We start from the raw sequence: 17,498 nt of genomic DNA, 5'->3' as shown, positions 1-17,498 counted from the left end.
TTTCATTTAAATAACAGCATAGAACCTTCTCAGGAATACTGTTGTACATTATATCTATTATTTTACAATAACAGAGAGAAAATAAAATTAGGGATACAAATATTAAAAGCCAATCATCAAAATGAAATTAATGTTTAGCATAGACTATTATTTATATGAACAATGTAAATAGGTAGAATCATCAATTTGATTTAATATAAAATACATTTCTGGGATAAAATTATCAAGTTTAATTCAACAAATTCAAATATTCATTCAGCCAAGGGAATAAAATAAGCCTCTTATAAATTCAAGATTTACATTAATATTAGACATTTTCTCAATATGATACATAGAATATTCTGATCTCCACTGAATTACACTGTACAAAGACATGTAGCAATTGCTATATAGCTTATAATCAGGTATAACTGGTCACTAAAATTCCTTGACCAAATATCACTGTAATTGTATGAGGCAAAGTCCTGTAATAAGATGGATATAATAATGGCCACATCTTTTCAAAAAGAGAATATGGAAGTTTTCATTTTCACAACTATGACTTTGGTTTTCCAAAACCTGGTTCCCAAAGCCAAGTTCTAAATGTTACAGCAGAGGTGGGGCAGTAATGGAAAGAAATGATTTAATGGAACTCTGAAGAAAAAAATAACTACCATAGATCTTAGTGTGAGAAATATATCTGGCGTAAGAGATACACGGAATTATGTAATAATGCTTATATCAAAGTTTATTGGTTAGCTAAAGGGCAAAGAGTAAGAGGCAAGTAAAATGTAATATGTGCTTTTAACAAAGCAGACTGAGTAATACATTAAGTGTTAGGGTGGGATAGGAAAGAACTCAAGCCGGGCAAAAATCTCCTCTCGGACTTTCTATATAAACATCTATTTTAGTTTTGGACCATTCACCAGTGTGCTCATGTGATGGAGCAGAGGAACTCTGCCCACCCACAAATACTTCCCCAACCAGCAGGTCCCTGTGCAGCTGCTCTAGAAGGGCAGCTTGTCCTCTGAGGTCCCTGGGGCCCCCGAGAGTATGGAACTATAGGAAAATGGAATCCAATTTGTGTGGAAAGTTAATTCTCCTAATTAGTGAACTGAGTTATTCAAATACGAGCTAAAAGTGCAGCCTCTAGCTAAAAAACATGGATGAGTATCTGTCTTGAAAAGGCCTGTAAGAGCTCATGATGTGATCTTGCATTTACTAGCCCTGTGTTCTCCAGAATAAGGTAAGGGCTTTATAAGGTCCTGGAAATCCTCAGCTTCCTTTAGCTGCCTGTCCAAATGGCATCTTAATGAATATAGTTCAAGTCCTTTATTGGGCTCTGTAATCCCTTTAACCACATGGGCTGCAGTTGTTTTATGCAACTTTTGTTTCACTGGAAAATGTGGGAGTGTATTTTGCTATTATCGAAGTAAGATGAATGGATAAACACTGTTCACCCCAAACCAAATGATGCTGCCTTCAGGGAGTTGTCAGAAAGAAAGGCAAATGATACACCCAGAAAGCACATGGTACACGTAAGCAAAGCCCTTCAGCACAACCGGAACGTGTTCTTTATGAGGAGGCTCCAAGGCACTTGGTAATTTCAAATGTGAGGCAACAGAAGTCTTTCTTAATCTAAAGTCAGAAGCTTCTGAAGAACTTCAAGCACAACTTTATAACAAAAGAAATACTGCTCCTATATACATATATATGAAAAACAACAGAATGTTAAGTAGTTGAATACCAATATTCACTTTCAGAAAACATAGTTGTAATTTTCAACCATAAAGGAAAGTTCCTAAAAAGAGCAAACGTTTAGCCAGGAACTTCTTTACGAAAACATATATTTTTTAAATATCAGGAAGAAAAATGGTAATATAGTGCTTGGTCTAGAATTAATTAACTCAAGGCTTAGCTGAACAGAGGGGAAACTGACCCTCAATCTCAATCTCCTTATATTTCCCTGGATACATCACGTTTAAACTTTCTTTTCTTTTCTTTCTTTCTTTTTTTTTTTTTAGGTGTAGCCTCAGGTCTCTCAGACAACCCAAGTTCAAAGAAAATGCTTCCTATCATTCAACATTGGCCTAAAAACAGGTCAACCTAAGGATTTAGGGGTTCCTGTTTGTTTTCATTATCCATACTCTTGATTCCCTCTCCCAGTGATTAATAACTAATCTGTAACATCAATGCTATCTTTTTATGACATGGCAATGACTTCGATAATTTAGTGGCAAGTAAATATCCCAAAACTTCTATCCAGAAACCTATGAATAACTTTAGATACGTTACTTAAATAACATGGCATCATGGATGGACAAAGCATGTGTTTGGGCATCAGGAGACTTCAGTTTCCCACCTGGCTCCTCCACGTACTATATGAATGACCTCACAGAACAGACTTCATTATTCTGAACGTGAAGTACTTCATCAGTAATATCAGAGAAAAATTAACGTCTACCCCAAGCAGTGAGAATTCAATGACATCATATAGGTAAAAGAGATTGACAAATTGTAACATGCTATACATGTTAATCTTTATATTCATTATTCTTTTTATTAGAATTTATGTAGTGAGAGCTCACCTTCGTTTGAATCATGCCATAACGCTGTTCCCTCATTTGGGTCACTATATTCTTGATGTTGAACTGCAACAGGATGACAGTGATTTTTGTGTTATTCACGTAGGGGGAAAACACAAACCCACAGACTGCCAAATGAGTACTCCATAATTCTTTCCAGTAAAAGAGATGTCAAGATTTAACCAGAAAGGTCTCATTTCCAGCAATAAGAAAATGTACTATTTTTAACCTACTCTAATGGAGAAGGAAGACTTTAGTTTAAAAGGTTTCCAGGAAAAAGCAGGAAGCAATCATTTATAATAAGAAATGCTCTCCAAAAGAAATAACAACAAATTTGCCCCGGTGTCTACTCTTCTGTTCTCCAAAGGGAAAACTTAAAGCAGCGCTCTAATTCTGGAAAAGTCTGAAGCATAGAATACTTTCTCTGGCCACATAGTAACACAGCTGTTTCTCATCTAAAGAGCCCTCTCAACTCAAATGGAGACCCCGAGCAACAGTTGGCCTGATACCAGAGTCTGCACCTGTGCATGGAGACCAGCCTAGCCAGTGTGGTTGCTGAGCTGGTGCAGGTCTGCAAGGAGCTGTTGCTATTCCACAATAAGGTAAGTCCAGAAACTGGTAGTTAAGTGTTTAGAAACTCTTCTGGCAATCTGACAGCAGCATCAAGGAGAATCACTAGCAGAACAGGATATAGACCATCTCAGGTGATGCTGAACTTGCCTAAGAGCCACAAGTGGTGCAAGCTGAGGACCAGTCATGTTCAGCAAAACCTCATCAATACATGAAATTTTAAGGTTTGTTATTTATAACCCCAAAATATATGAAAATCAGAGAAAATGTAACCAATCCCTTATATTTATAACTTTTCATTTTTATAATAATTTAAAATTTTAACTGAGCCATTAAAAAATTTTATACTGGAATAATTATAGATATACAGTAAGTTGCAAAAAAAATGTACATGGAGATCCTATGTACCCTTCACCCAATCTCCCCAATTATGCCATCCTGTATAATTATAATATAATATCAAAACCCAGAAACTGACATTGGTACGATCCATGGAGCCTATTCAGATTTTGCCAATTTTTCAGGCGATCATTTGTGAGTTTGTGTGCATGTGTTTGTGTAGTTTTGTGCAGTATTACTACATGTGAAGACTCAGGCAACTGCAACCACAATCAAGATACATAACTGTTCCACCACAAGACTTTCTCATGTTATCCATTAGAACTACTCATCCAACCCAGTTCCTAACCCTTGGCAACCAGTCTCATCTGTTCTCCATATCGACTGTTGTGTTACTTTAAGAGGATTATATGAATGGAATCACATAATATCTAATCTTTTGAGACTGACTTTTTTCATTCAGCATAATTGCTTTGAGATCTATCCAAATTGTTGTGCAAATCAATAGTTCATTCCTTTTTATTGCTTAGTAGTATTGCATGGCATGGACATGTACCAGTCTGTTGAATCATCAGCTTGTGGAAGGACATCTAGGTTGATTCCAGTTTTTGGCTATTATGAATAGATCTACTATGAACATTTATATACAGGCTTTTGTGTGAACGTAAGTTTTCATTTCTCTGGGACAAACACCCAAGAGTGCTACTGCTGGAGTTATATGGTAAATTTATTTATTTATTTATTTATTTATTTATTTATTTATAAAGATTTATTTATTTATTTATTTGAGAGAGAATGAGAGACAGAGAGCATGAGAGGGAGGAGGGTCAGAGGGAGAAGCAGACTCCCCGCTGAGCAGGGAGCCCGATGCGGGACTCGATCCTGGGACTCCAGGATCATGACCTGAGCCGAAGGCAGTCGCTTAACCAACTGAGCCACCCAGGCGCCCAGGTAAATTTAGTTTAGTTTTGTTTCTGTTTGTTTTAAAGAAATTGTAGGGGCACCTGGGTGGCTCAGTTGGTCAAGCATGTGACTCTTGATTTTGGCTTAGGTCATGATCTCAGGGTCATGAAATCGAGGCCTGTGTTGGGGACTGCACTGACTGTGGAGCCTGTTTAAGATTCTCTCTCTCCCTGTGCCCCTCCCCCCACCCTGCACTTGTGCGCTCTCTCTAAAAAAAAGAAAAGAAGAGAAGCTGTAAAACTATTTTCTAGAATGAGTATACCATTTTACGTTCCCACAAGCAACAAATAATTAATCTAGTTTCTTCAACTCTAAACCAGCACTTGGTGGTGTCACTATTTTTTATATTAGTCTTTCTGATAGATGTCTAGTGATATTTCATCATAGTTTTAATTTCATTTCCCTAAAAGCTAATGAAGCTGAACATCTTTTTATGTGGTAATTTGTCATCTTTTTATACTCTTTGGTGAAATGTCTGTTCATATCTCTTACCCACTTTCTAACTGGGGTGCTTTTTTGTTTTTTGTTCTTTACTACTGAGTTTTGAGGATGCCTTCTATAATTATAAATGTAAGACCTTTGTTGGATATGTGATTTGCAGTTTCTCCAAGTCTTTAGCTTGTCTTTTCTTTCTCCTCACAGGGTCTTTTACAAAACGAATTATTTTAATTTGCTTTCCCCCTAACATTAGTAATGGCAAGAATGTTTGCTCTCACCACATGTATTAAACCCAATACTTAAAGTTCTAGGTAGCTTAACAAGGCCAGAAAAACAAATAAGAGGGACACAGGTTGGAAAGAAAGAGAAAAATCTGTCCCTATTTGTAACTAGAATGATTGTCTACATAGAAAATCCCAAGGAATCTAAAAACAGAACAAAATAGAATCCTCCCCCCAAAAACCCTGTTAGAACTAGTAAGTGAGTTCAGTAAAATCACAGCATACAAGATCAACACACAAAAATCAATCACATTTCTACATACTAACAATGAACATGTGGAAGCTGATAGTAAAAACACAATACCATTTACAATTGCTCCAAAGAAAATGAAATAGGATAAATCTAAAAAAACACATATAGGATCTATATGCTGAAAATGACAAAATGCTGATGAATGAAATTAAAGAAGACCTAAATAAATGGAAAGACATACCATGTTCATGGATTGGAGGATTCAACATAGCAAAGATGTCATGATGTTCTCCCCAAACTGATCTGCATATTTAAAGCAATTCCTATCAAAATCCCTGCAAGCTTTTTTGTAGACATAGACAAGCTAATTCTAAAATTTATGTGGGAAAGCACAGACCCTGTAAGAGTTAAAACAATTTTGAAAAAGAATAAAGGAATCACTCTTCCTGATGTTATATACAGATACAGGAATCTATAGAGTGGTACTGTCAGAAGGATAGACACACAGATCAATGGAACAGAATACAGAACCAGAAAATGGCCCATACAAACATGCCCAGTGATTTTTGACAAAGGTGCAAAGCAATTTGGTGGAGGAAGGATAGCTTTTCAACAAATGGTGCTAGAAAATTAGACATCTATAGGCAAAAAATAAAAATAAAGAAAGGAAAAGTAACCTTGATTTAAACTTCATACCTTATACAACAATTAACTCAAAATGGATTATGGACTTAAATATAAAACATTTTAAAACACAGAATGTTTAGAAAACAATATAGCAAAAATTATTTGGGACCTAGGCTAGGCGAGGAGTTCTTAGACTTGAAACCAAAAGCATGATCCATAAGAGGAAATATTAATGAAATGAAATCTCACTGAATTTAAAGACTGTTACTTCTTTGAAAGCCTGTTTTCTAATTTATAATTTAAGATTAGGCAACTTATGGAAATGAATTTTGTATTATTCATTTTTCATCTTAATTTAATGATGGCAAAACAAGTTTCAGTGGACTGTCTTGTCAAGAAAAACACAGCTTTCTGAAGGTAGCTATAGTGGTTAACCCAATGATGACAATGGAAATAACTGCAAAGAAATGAAGGCAAAAAGAGTTCATGTTCATTTTACTTGGAACTATGATTCCTTATGTGTTGTATCTTATATCCATTACTGATTGTGAATTGCTAAAGCCACACCTGTTTTAATTGCAAAGATGTACTGGCTAATAAAGCAAAGGAACTATTAAAATTTACTTGTCATTTACAAAAGAAGAAATAAGTTCAAAGACAAAAGAATTATTTAAAAGAGTATTAAATTTAAAAACAGAAGCTGATGTTCATTATTTTTCACATGTAACATTAATGTTCTGCAGACTTACAAAATAGCACTTGAATTGCTAAGACTAAAAACCCATATACAATTACCAGGACAACGATGAAAGACTACTGAAGATGTTTTGGCAAATTTGGGTAAATATGTAGCAAAAAGGACAGTTAAAGTACCGTTTTCTTTTCTTTTCTTTTGTCCCCCCACACTGTACAGCCCCCTTCAGTGCTCACAGCCCACCTGCGAGAAGGCTGGGCAATGGTTCAGGGCTGCATGCTCCTATGGCAGGTTCACTAGGAGAGGCCCACAGAAAGTACCGTTTTCTAATGACACAACAGCTTGACAAATTCAGGGACTGGCTAATGATATGAAGTGGTGCCAACTTATGAAGCAAATAAAAGTATCAACGCATTCACCACTGCAACTTAATGAATACGGAGATATTGCTAACAGTGATTCAGCATGTGTGTTATTTGAACATGATATGTCAAGAAGGAGGAATTCTTCCTTTTTTCTGCTTGATTACTGACAAACAACTAGCTCTAAACTGTGCAGAAATGCAAGTATTACATTGTCACCAAATGTGATTTGGAGCTTGGGCTTTGTGTAGGATTATGTTCTAGTAGCAGAGCTGCAAGGACAAGAAAGCCGTCTGAGGTATTACACCGATCAAGGAACTTGTGCCCAAAGATAAATCACACTGCTTCATCAAGAGAATCTTACTACAGGGATGCCTGGGTGGCTCAGTCAGTTAAGCATCTGCCTTCGGCTCAGGTCATGATCCCGGGGTCCTGGGATCGAGCCCCACGTCAGGCTGCTGGCTCGGCGGGGAGCCTGCTTCTCCCTCTCCCTCTGCCTCTCCCCCTGCTCGTGCTCTCTCTCTCTCTGTATCTCTGTGTCTCAAATGAATAAATAACATCTTAAAAAAAAAGAGAATCTTACTACAAAGAACAAAAACAAAAACAAACAAAAAAACAAAACCCTGCCAGGTAAACTTGACAGTGTGCATAGTGGTGTAGTAAGAATTTTTAATTATGTAAAGGCTAATGTGTTAATTCTGGATTATTCACTTTAGTATGTGATAATATGATTAACTGATAATGAACAGCTCTTCTTGCACACCAAAGACTGTTAGAGGAGAAAGGTCGATTGAGAATGTCTAAAGTACAGAGCAATCTCAGTTCTTCTGCAAGATAAGAGCCAGTTTGCTCCCAACATTTTACGGATTTTTAAGCAGGAGTGATTAAAAATGAAAATGACTATAAAAATAACAATTAAAAAAGAAATAAATGGTTACATATTCTCAGCTTTTCATACCCTTTAGAGTTATAATTGATCAAGGAATCTTACAGCATTGCAGGTCACAACTGTCCAGTCTCACATAGCTGGCATGCAGCTTGCTGCATGTACAACTCCCCATGTGAGTTCCACAACACACAAACTGGTCTACACCCCATTCGTCAAGACCAATCCACTCACTGGTCATGTTCTTGGGTGTCACAGCAATACAGCAAACTGCTCTGGAAGTTTCTAAATGCTTACTCTCAATTTCTAGGAACTTCTCTTACTGTAGATGACAGACATCCACAGATTGGGGCTGGTTTAAGACCACATTTAGTAGCTCTGGTGGACAAAATTTCTGAAAAGAGTAGAAAGGGGCATCAGTAAGAACATTTGACAGTTCAAGGTTCTGTGGAAAGCCAATAAGGAAACAGTGGATGTGTTTTCTATTTTTGAATTACTCTCTCAAATCTAAGGATCCTTAATTGCAAAATGCATCATTATTTTATGTACCACTAAGAAAAACACTGTCAATTAAACGTGACTCATTATAAAACACATTCCGAGTTTAAAGAAGGTATAATGTGGGAGAAAACAGTGCTCCTTAGGATCATGAAGTATAATATTTACAGTTTTTACAGTTTCTACAAGGAAAATAAAATAAGGACAAACACAAACCAATTATTTAAGAAATTATGATGGGGAATATATAAAAGAAAATTATACTAACAAATTTCTGCTAAAAGAATCAAACAACATTAGTTATGGGAATGGGTAATATCAGACTTATACTACTTAAATTTTCAGCACTTTTCAGCACATTGGTCTTTTTTGGGAGGATGGGGGGCACTCTCCAGTTTATATTCATTCTCTGAGTTTGCTTTGGAGAACCATTCCTCTCTCACTCTCAGCCTTATGGCCTGGTGTAGTCCTGACTGGCCTAAAAAGACCAGCATCTCCCACAGTGATTAGTTCAGGGAAGGGGCTACAACTCAGAAGCAGTTGAAATGCTGGGAGATACTGGCTCAAGTTTCCGACAAAAAGAAATTTCCTCTGTCCTCCAAGGAGTTATGGGGAGAAGCCATTTTCCCATCCTCCCATATAATATGGCCTGAGGATGCTGAGTTCTGGAACCAAAACAGCCATTCTGCTGCCATGGGAGAGAGCCTCCCACTGTTAGGGTTTAACTAGGGAAGGCCCAAGAGAGCAGAGATTTAGTTGTTGTGATGATAATCTAACTGCAGAATTTGCCTGGCAAGGCAAATGCCTGGTAGCAGGCTTTCTCATGGGGGTGTGTGGTTTTTTGCATTCCTTGTGGTCATGGCACGGTGGTAAGAGCCACCCCCCCCCCCCCCCCGCCGGACCCCCCTCATGCCTGCTAATAAACAGATGTCTTCCCCTTTGCACTTCCGCAGCACAGGAAAAACAGTTCAGTGAGTCAGCCTTTCTGGCCACAAATCTCAGGTCATGTTCCCTAAGCAGTTTAATCAACAGTAAAGGTAATAGTATAAGTAATATGTGTCTAATTCTTGGGTCTATCTCTCAGCTGGTTCCAATTTTAGAAGGAAAGCAAACAATTGTTAATGATGGACTCAAACCCAACAATATTATTATCCTTATTTTACACAAGAGAAAACTGGGTTTCAGAGAGGATGAGCAATGTGCACAAAGTCACCAAAATCTAAAGTATGAGGCAAAACTGTCAGTCCAAGCTAGGGACCTCTCATTAAAACTCTAAAGTCTACATTTTTTCCAACGTGCTCATGTGCATGCATTTCTGTTCATTAAAAACAGGCATACTTCATCAACATTCTTTAACCAGATTTAAAAACCTCTATGTGTGGGTAGAGGGGAGGAAAGGGAAATGAAGTTGCATCCACTGTGCATCTACTGTGTCCCCAACACTGTCCCATATCCTTCGTGTGCTTTCTGTGCTGTGAGCATCATGGCCACCTCCAGGAACCTGCGGCACTGAATTTAGAAGCAGGTCCCCAAAGTTCACAGGCTTTCTCTTTACTGAGTTCTCCTGAAGGCCAAATCTTAGTCTCCAGGCCCTAGAAGGCTGTTACAAGTAGAGTGTTTACTAACAGCATCACACACTTACTGGAAAGTTCTTTTCAATGGCACAGAACACAACATCCGCACATAGGAACACCCCCGTCCGGCCCACGCCAGCACTGCAGTGAACAAGCATAGGTCCTGTAAGGTGGCTCTTCCTCACATAACGCACGTACTTTATGAAGCCATCTACCGAGGCAGGAGTGCCATGGTCTGGCCAGCTGGTGAACTGCAAGTGTTTTACAAAGTGACTACTTCCTGTCTGTGGAGAGAGAAGGGGAGGAAGAGAAGAGGAGGGAGAGGAAGGGAGGGAGGAGGAAGGAGGGGAAGAGAGAGATTTATCAACTTCTTATATTAAAGATCTAAATTGAATTTCTAATATAGTACTACTACTAATAATAATAATAATGGCTCTATGGTCATACAATAATGAAAATCACAATACGAAGAGGTAGCATGATTTAAGCCCTCACGATGTGCCAGGTACTATGCTAGAAAGTTCACACGCATTCTTTCATTTAATCCACACGTCAACTCTGGGAGGTAGGTACTGTTTCATCCCCATCTTACAGATGAAAAAGTAAGGATTCAGGTGATTGGGAGATGCATGCTAGGTCAGAAGGCTCGCATGTTCAGAGCTGGAACTATAATGTAGGCCTCCTGAATTCAAATCTATCATCTTTCTTCTGGACCACGGTACTGCAGAAAAACCAAGAACCCAAAAAACTCAGAGTGAAAGATGGGCTAACACATTAAGAAAAGCATTCTATCTTAGCTTAAATACTATGATACAAATTTTAATTAAAACAGGTAGGTGCTGCCAGGTTGCTTGACCAGTGGGGCCCCAACCTCTTCTGGTGATGAGGACAGGGTAGGTGATGACCAAGTGAGTGGACTGTGCCCCCACTCTCGTGCTGAGCCCCCTGAAAATACAGTCATGAAACTCCCCTCAGAGTTGACAGATAAAGCACTTTGAGTTTACACATTGTCCCTTCCAAAGTGGGAGCCTTTCCCAGTGTGAAGCCCTCATTTTACTTCACTGGGAACCCTTGTGGGAAAACTCAGGATGGGTTTCTTACTCCTCCCCTGCTTCTCCCTAATGCACCCATTTTTCCTGAGTTCCAAACAGAAATAAGTTTTCCTAAGTCCAAATAGAAAACTCAAGTTTGAATCACTGGTACATGAAATTGAATGATGCCAACAACCCTTGCAAAGTTTGTGAAGGCACCAAGTTGAGGACAGCTCTAACCCTACCACGTATTTTAGGGGTTAAATCTCTCCTGCCACTGGTGACCACTAAGAATCTGCGTAAAGGTGGACCTCACCACTTTCCTGACCTAATACCATTCAGACAGAAATCCTGATGCAGATTCTTCAAACATGAACCCCATGGTTCTGAAGCTTGTGGGCCTCAACCCCATGCCAAGGCTCCACAGGTGGACCCCAGCCTTTGAGTCCCTGCAACCAGATCATTCCTCTGTGCCTCCCACCTGCCTATACTCTCCAAGCAGGCTGTCTTTCTTTTGCCATAACATGTGCCTCACAAGTCAGTTGGAATTTCCTTTCCCACTAGACCATAAGCACTCTAAGAGCTGAGAATGTGTATGTATTCTGTCTCTAGCACCTGGCACAACACCTGGTTAATACAGGAGGGAATTAACAAGTATTAGGGGAGTGAGGGCTGAGGCGAGTCCCCAAGTGCACAACCAAGTGCAAGGCCTAGCACACAGCTAGCAAGTGTCAGCCATCATTCTTGGCCTCCCTGGTCACCACCCATGCGCCGATCCTCCTCATACTTTTCAATTCCAGCTTTCCCTCCGACCCTACTCCTTTAACTCATCAACTTCTCCCTTTGCAAGCAGGTGCCCCATCCCATAGTAAACTCTTCGAAACCCTCATCATTTCCCTAAATGCTTCTTCCATTTCCTTCCTTGCCTTCTACAGCGCTTCACTCTCTGCAGCCCCTCCCTCCCATGGAGGCCACCTACTCTCCCGTTCTCCAGGTCCCACAGAGCATAGAGATTAGGTTGTGTACTCCTTGCTGCCCACTCCTGTTTCCAATCCATCATTTCTTCTTGTGTAAAAACCCTTTCCCTTTTGAGTGTCATACCTCTTAGCTTCATACCTTCACCCTCTCATTACTATTACCAAGTGGCTTTAGCCTCCAGTCAATCTGCCACATTCACTGAAGACCCTGACCTTCCCTCTCCCACAGACTCTGACATCATCCAGGGCAAACCTGGGTCTCAACAGCCCAACAGACACTCTAACCTCACAGCATTTGTATTTCTCTCTTGCAGAAGAGACTACTCGTTTCTTCTAGTCCTCACAGTGATGGTCACTCCTTGAACTTAGCATTACCTATAATGTCCAGTATTAAAAATCTTCCAGTTCTTAAATTCCAACATCACTTTCTGACCAGAAGTTCATATGCTACCATCTCATTTGTGCCCCACTTCTACTCCAACAACAATGTGACCAAATGGAGCCCCTCTGTCCTTTACACCCTCCACTTACTCCTACTTGACTGGTTCCTGGATCCATTTGTCCCCCTAAATTTAGACTTCATGGCTGACTATCTGAATCATTTTCTTACCAAACTGTTACGACCTTTCATCCTTTGAATTTTACCACACATAGTCCTACCCTGGGTCAGTCCCATAACCTGTGTTCAGGAATCCCATAGTTAGGATGCTGGGAAGAAAATAATCTGTAGGTACATATTTTATTGCTATTGAAAATTTATGGGTTCCAACTTCAGCGCTTCCAGCAACCCTTTTCCTAGTTACTGTTTGGACTCCAATCAACTTCTTTGGTGATGACTCGTCACTCTCGTCAGGCTTCCTGTTTAACACCCATCCCCTTCATTCCTGTTGAACACATGTATCACCTACTTGCTAATCAAATCCACTTAGAGCAATGTAACTCATCACTTTTTTCCTATAAACCATTCCTTTTCTATTTTTGAATCTATTAAAGCATGAAATCTAGGAGTTCTCCCTTCTCAACTTCTCCCTTCCCAGCAGAACTTTCTACAATGATGCAAATGTTCTACCTCTGTGCTGCCCAATATGATAGCCATTAGTGACATGTAACTAAACACCAGAAATGTGGCTACTGCAAGTGAGACACTGAATTTGTTGTTTCATATAAGTTTAAATAATTTAAATTTAAGCTTAAATAGCCACATGTGGCTATTGTATTGAATAGTTTAATTCTGACCACTCCTTCTGGTCACTTGTAAGTCACAAGTCATAAGTCACATATAAAGTCTGCCAATTTTATATGAAAAAACACCAAAGTCTCTGCATTCCATCTCAATGCCAACTGCCCTGGTTAATCATGGCACCTGCTTATTGAAATTCTTCAATGTCTCCCAATTATCTTCATAATGAAGTTCATGCTCCTTAGTTAACATCCAAGATATTTCATGTTCTGACTGGTCCCTGCTTACTTTATATAGCTTCATCTCACCTCTCATTATTCCCTGGCATTAAACTTTTACATTCCAGAAACACTTAACTACCTACAATTCTCTATATATACCCCATGCTATTTTAGATCTTGATTACCTACTTTTTCTTTCCATCTTTGTCATTTGGGTAGTTCTCAATCCAGATGTTCCCTCCTCCAGCAAACCTTCCCCTAAGCCCTACGTGAAGCTACGTACTTCCCTTCCAGGCCCTCAAAGCATCCCATATTATCACGGAGCACAGTAACTGGAAGTATCAGTAAGCATACCCAAATCTCCAATAAGTAAGGTGCTGATAATGCCTGGCACAGTGGTTAGCAATATACTTTAAAGACTCAGTACATCTCTGTCACACTCAGCAGAAGCAGCCAAAGGACATCCCAGGATTAGGCAACTTCCAATACTGTCACTCCCTGCCCCACCTCCCCTGTTTAGGTTTTTCATCTCTCCAGTCAGAGTTTGGTTAAGCAGAAGCAGATACAGTGGTGTCTTAGTTTCTGGTACCAGTGAGAATTAAAAACAAATTACTCAAAAAAGTATCCCCAGTCTGTAACACATCCTAATCCTAACTTCTCATCCTGACATGTGGCTTATCTAAGCAAATATATATCTCATACTGATTTTTTAAAACTTACAGACTTCTTCACAACGTGAAATATTCGGATGATAAAATATTGAAGTATCTGGTAGTTCTCCAGGAAGATACGACAGTTTTTCAATTCCAAAGGCTTCTTCATAGAAATGGGCCAGTAATGGTGGCATTTGATAATTCCACCTTCTATCTCTCTGGTTATCATGACAATAACATTAGAGTTATTCTCTAAAACCATTTGCCAAAAGTCATCTGTGGTACTTGGCAGTGGTCCTTGAGAAGCAATATAAAAATACTCTTCTCCAGAATTGACTATTCTAATATAGCTAGCATTGATGTAGTCCTTGTTTTCTCCAAGAGGAACACGTGTTGAATCATCTATCATAAAAACAGAAATATCTGGTAGATAAAGGAAAAGTAGGAGATACAATATACCCTGGATTCATGAATGTATTTCACACTGGTAAATCCATTTCTCTCTTTGACCAGGAGGAATCACATGAGTCCATGAATTTCAATTCTTCCCTCCCCCAAACCTATTGGCATGACTTACAAAATACACAATGAGGAGTGTTTTTTGTTTTCATCTGTTTCTATTAAACAGAGAAGGATGCCATCAGTGTCCAGACACTTTGGGAGATTTCTATTAGATATGGCACAGGTAGGATTAGGCCAAGGGAGTTACCTACTAGTCTGCAACTGAACACAGCAAAGGAGGAACCCTCTGAGGGAGTAAGTGAATGCCATTCTCCTACAAATCCAGAGAACTTGCAAGCCCAGAGCAGTAGGGGCCAGGAAAAAAAAAAAAATTTGACTGTGATAGTTGATCAGTTACAAACCCAAGGATTAATGGAATTCTACCAATGCTCCAAATACATGCCAGCCAATTTTTATGTCCATCCTCAGCATTCACTGGGTAAAACAGCATGCTAATCAAAGCAAAGATATTGTGGCAAATGATGCTATGAAGGGATTTGGTCCAAGTAACATGGAACTCACATAACATGGACTCTTGCAACAAATATGAAAGAGGAAGCCCGCTACTTGGCCCTGGAGCTCTTTATTCATTTTACATAGACAGCTGGACCTCTGGTTCAACCACTGCTCCCACACAGATAGTAAATGCCCTCAGTAAAGGATGGACCTTCCCTGCCATGCAGCGGTCTCACCAATAGCCCCTCTCTACTACTCAAGAGTCCTGTGGACCACTTATCTGGCCAATAGGGTATGACCAAGATAACTGAACAGGGCCTTACACAGTTTCTGAGAGAACCATTCTCAGATTCCAACACAGCAAATGTAAACTTCCCCTTGTAAATATGAATAAATTGGAAAAACAATCACTAGATATATAAAGATAGCCAGTTCTTCACAAAAGGAGACAATTTTTAAAAATCACAGCAAATATTTTCCTTTCTATAAGAGGGAAGAATACTTTGAAACTCCTATTTTTATTTAAAACAAAATCTGAAAGGACATTATTTAAAAGAATAACATACATCTATGGTTACTGACATATTATTAAATTATAAAGGAGGTAACAAAAGCGTTATAGTGAGATCTTTCATCATGTATGTACATATATATATACACACATATATACAAATACATCATATATAAACATGTAATAATAATAAACCTGGCAAGTATTCACCAAAATGTTAGCAGGGGCTCTTTTATTATCTAAATTTTTATAGTGAACATATACTATTTTATAGCAGAAAAGCATTTTTTTATTTTTAAAAGGGAGATTAAATGTGTGAAAATTAAACAATTTAAAATAATAAAAGCTTGCTTTTTTTTTAATTTTTTTATTGTTATGTTAATCCCCATATATTACATCATTAGTTTTAGATGTAGTGTTCCATGATTTATTGTTTGTGCATAACACCCAGTGCTCCATGCAGAACGTGCCCTCCTCAATACCCATCACCAGGCTAACCAATCCTCCCACCCCCACCCCCTCTAGAACCCTCAGTTTGTTTTTCAGAGTCCATCGTCTCTCATGGTCCGTCTACCCCTCCGATTTCCCCCCCTTCATTCTTCCCCTCCTGCTACCGTCTTTTTTTTTTTTCTTAACATATATTGCATTATTTGTTTCAGAGGTACAGTTCTGAGATTCAACAGTCTTGCACAATTCACAGCGCTTACCAGAGCACATACCCTCCCCAGTGTCTATCACCCAGCCACCCCATCCTCCCACCCCACCCCCCACTCCAGCAACCCTCAGTTTGTTTCCTGAGATTAAGAATTCCTCATATCAGTGAGGTCATATGATACATGTCTTTCTCTGTTTGACTTATTTCACTCAGCATAACACCCTCCAGTTCCATCCACGTCGTTGCAAATGGCAAGATCTCATTCCTTTTGATGGCTGCATAATATTCCATTGTATATATATACCACTTCTTCTTTATCCATTCATCTGTCGATGGACATCTTGGCTCTTTCCACAGTTTGGCTATTGTGGACATTGCTGCTATAAACATCGGGGTGCACGTACCCTTTCGGATCCCTACTTTTGTATCTTTGGGGTAAATACCCAATAGTGCAATGGCTGGATCGTATGGTAGCTCTATTTTCAACTTTTTGAGGAACCTCCATACTGTTTTCCAGAGTGGCTGCACCAGCTTGCATTCCCACCAACAGTGTAGGAGGGTTCCCCTTTCTCCGCATCCCCGCCAACATCTGTCATTTCCTGACTTGTTAATTTTAGCCATTCTGACTGGTGTGAGGTGGTATCTCATTGAGGTTTTGATTTGGATTTCCCTGATGCCGAGCGATATTGAGCACTTTTTCATGTGTCTGTTGGCCATTTGGATGTCTTCTTTGGAAAAATGTCTGTTCATGTCTTCTGCCCATTTCTTGATTGGATTCTTTGTTCTTTGGGTGTTGAGTTTGATGAGTTCTTTATAGATTTTGGATACTAGCCCTTTATCTGATACGTCATTTGCAAATATCTTCTCCCATTCTGTTGGTTGTCTTTTGGTTTTGTTGACTATTTCCTTTGCTTTGCAAAAGCTTTTTTTTTTTTTATTTAAATTTTTTTATTGTTATGTTAATCCCCATACATTACATCATTAGTTTTAGATATAGTGTTCCATGATTCATTGTTTGTGCATAACACCCAGTGCTCCATGCAGAACGTGCCCTCCTCAATACCCATCACCAGGCTAACCCATCCTCCCACCCCCCTCCCCTCTAGAACCCTCAGTTTGTTTTTCAGAGTCCATCGTCTCTCATGGTTCTTCTCCCCCTCCGATTTCCCCCCCTTCATTCTTCCCCTCCTGCTACATTCTTCTTCTTCTTTTTTTCTTTCTTAACATATATTGCATTATTTGTTTCAGAGGTACAGATCTGAGATTCAACAGTCTTGCACAATTCACAGCGCTTACCAGAACACATACCCTCCCCAGTGTCCAT

The 17,498-nt window shown here is 39.2% G+C and overlaps 1 protein-coding gene and 1 non-coding gene across 2 annotated transcripts in view; both read right to left on the bottom strand.

Moving 5' to 3' along the window:
• Positions 1 to 233: 233 nt before the first annotated feature.
• PTPN20 (protein tyrosine phosphatase non-receptor type 20) overlaps positions 234 to 17,498 on the bottom strand; it is a 114,686-nt gene continuing 97,421 nt past the window's right edge. The window contains exons 8-11 of the mRNA XM_078076854.1: positions 14,119 to 14,453; positions 10,058 to 10,273; positions 2,568 to 2,630; positions 234 to 1,678 (exon numbers count right to left, since the gene is read on the bottom strand). Coding sequence (XP_077932980.1) covers positions 1,613 to 1,678; positions 2,568 to 2,630; positions 10,058 to 10,273; positions 14,119 to 14,453 — 680 coding nt within the window. The 3' untranslated portion in view covers positions 234 to 1,612. The remainder of the gene's footprint in view (positions 1,679 to 2,567; positions 2,631 to 10,057; positions 10,274 to 14,118; positions 14,454 to 17,498) is intronic.
• LOC118542737 (small nucleolar RNA SNORA42/SNORA80 family) lies at positions 6,879 to 7,011 on the bottom strand. The gene has a single exon (XR_004920743.1). It is a non-coding gene; the product is annotated as a small nucleolar RNA SNORA42/SNORA80 family (small nucleolar RNA).

Source organism: Halichoerus grypus, chromosome 7, assembly GCF_964656455.1.
Source record: "Halichoerus grypus chromosome 7, mHalGry1.hap1.1, whole genome shotgun sequence".
Classification (NCBI taxonomy): Eukaryota; Metazoa; Chordata; class Mammalia; order Carnivora; family Phocidae; genus Halichoerus; species Halichoerus grypus.
This window is presented reverse-complemented; position numbering and strand designations above follow the sequence as displayed.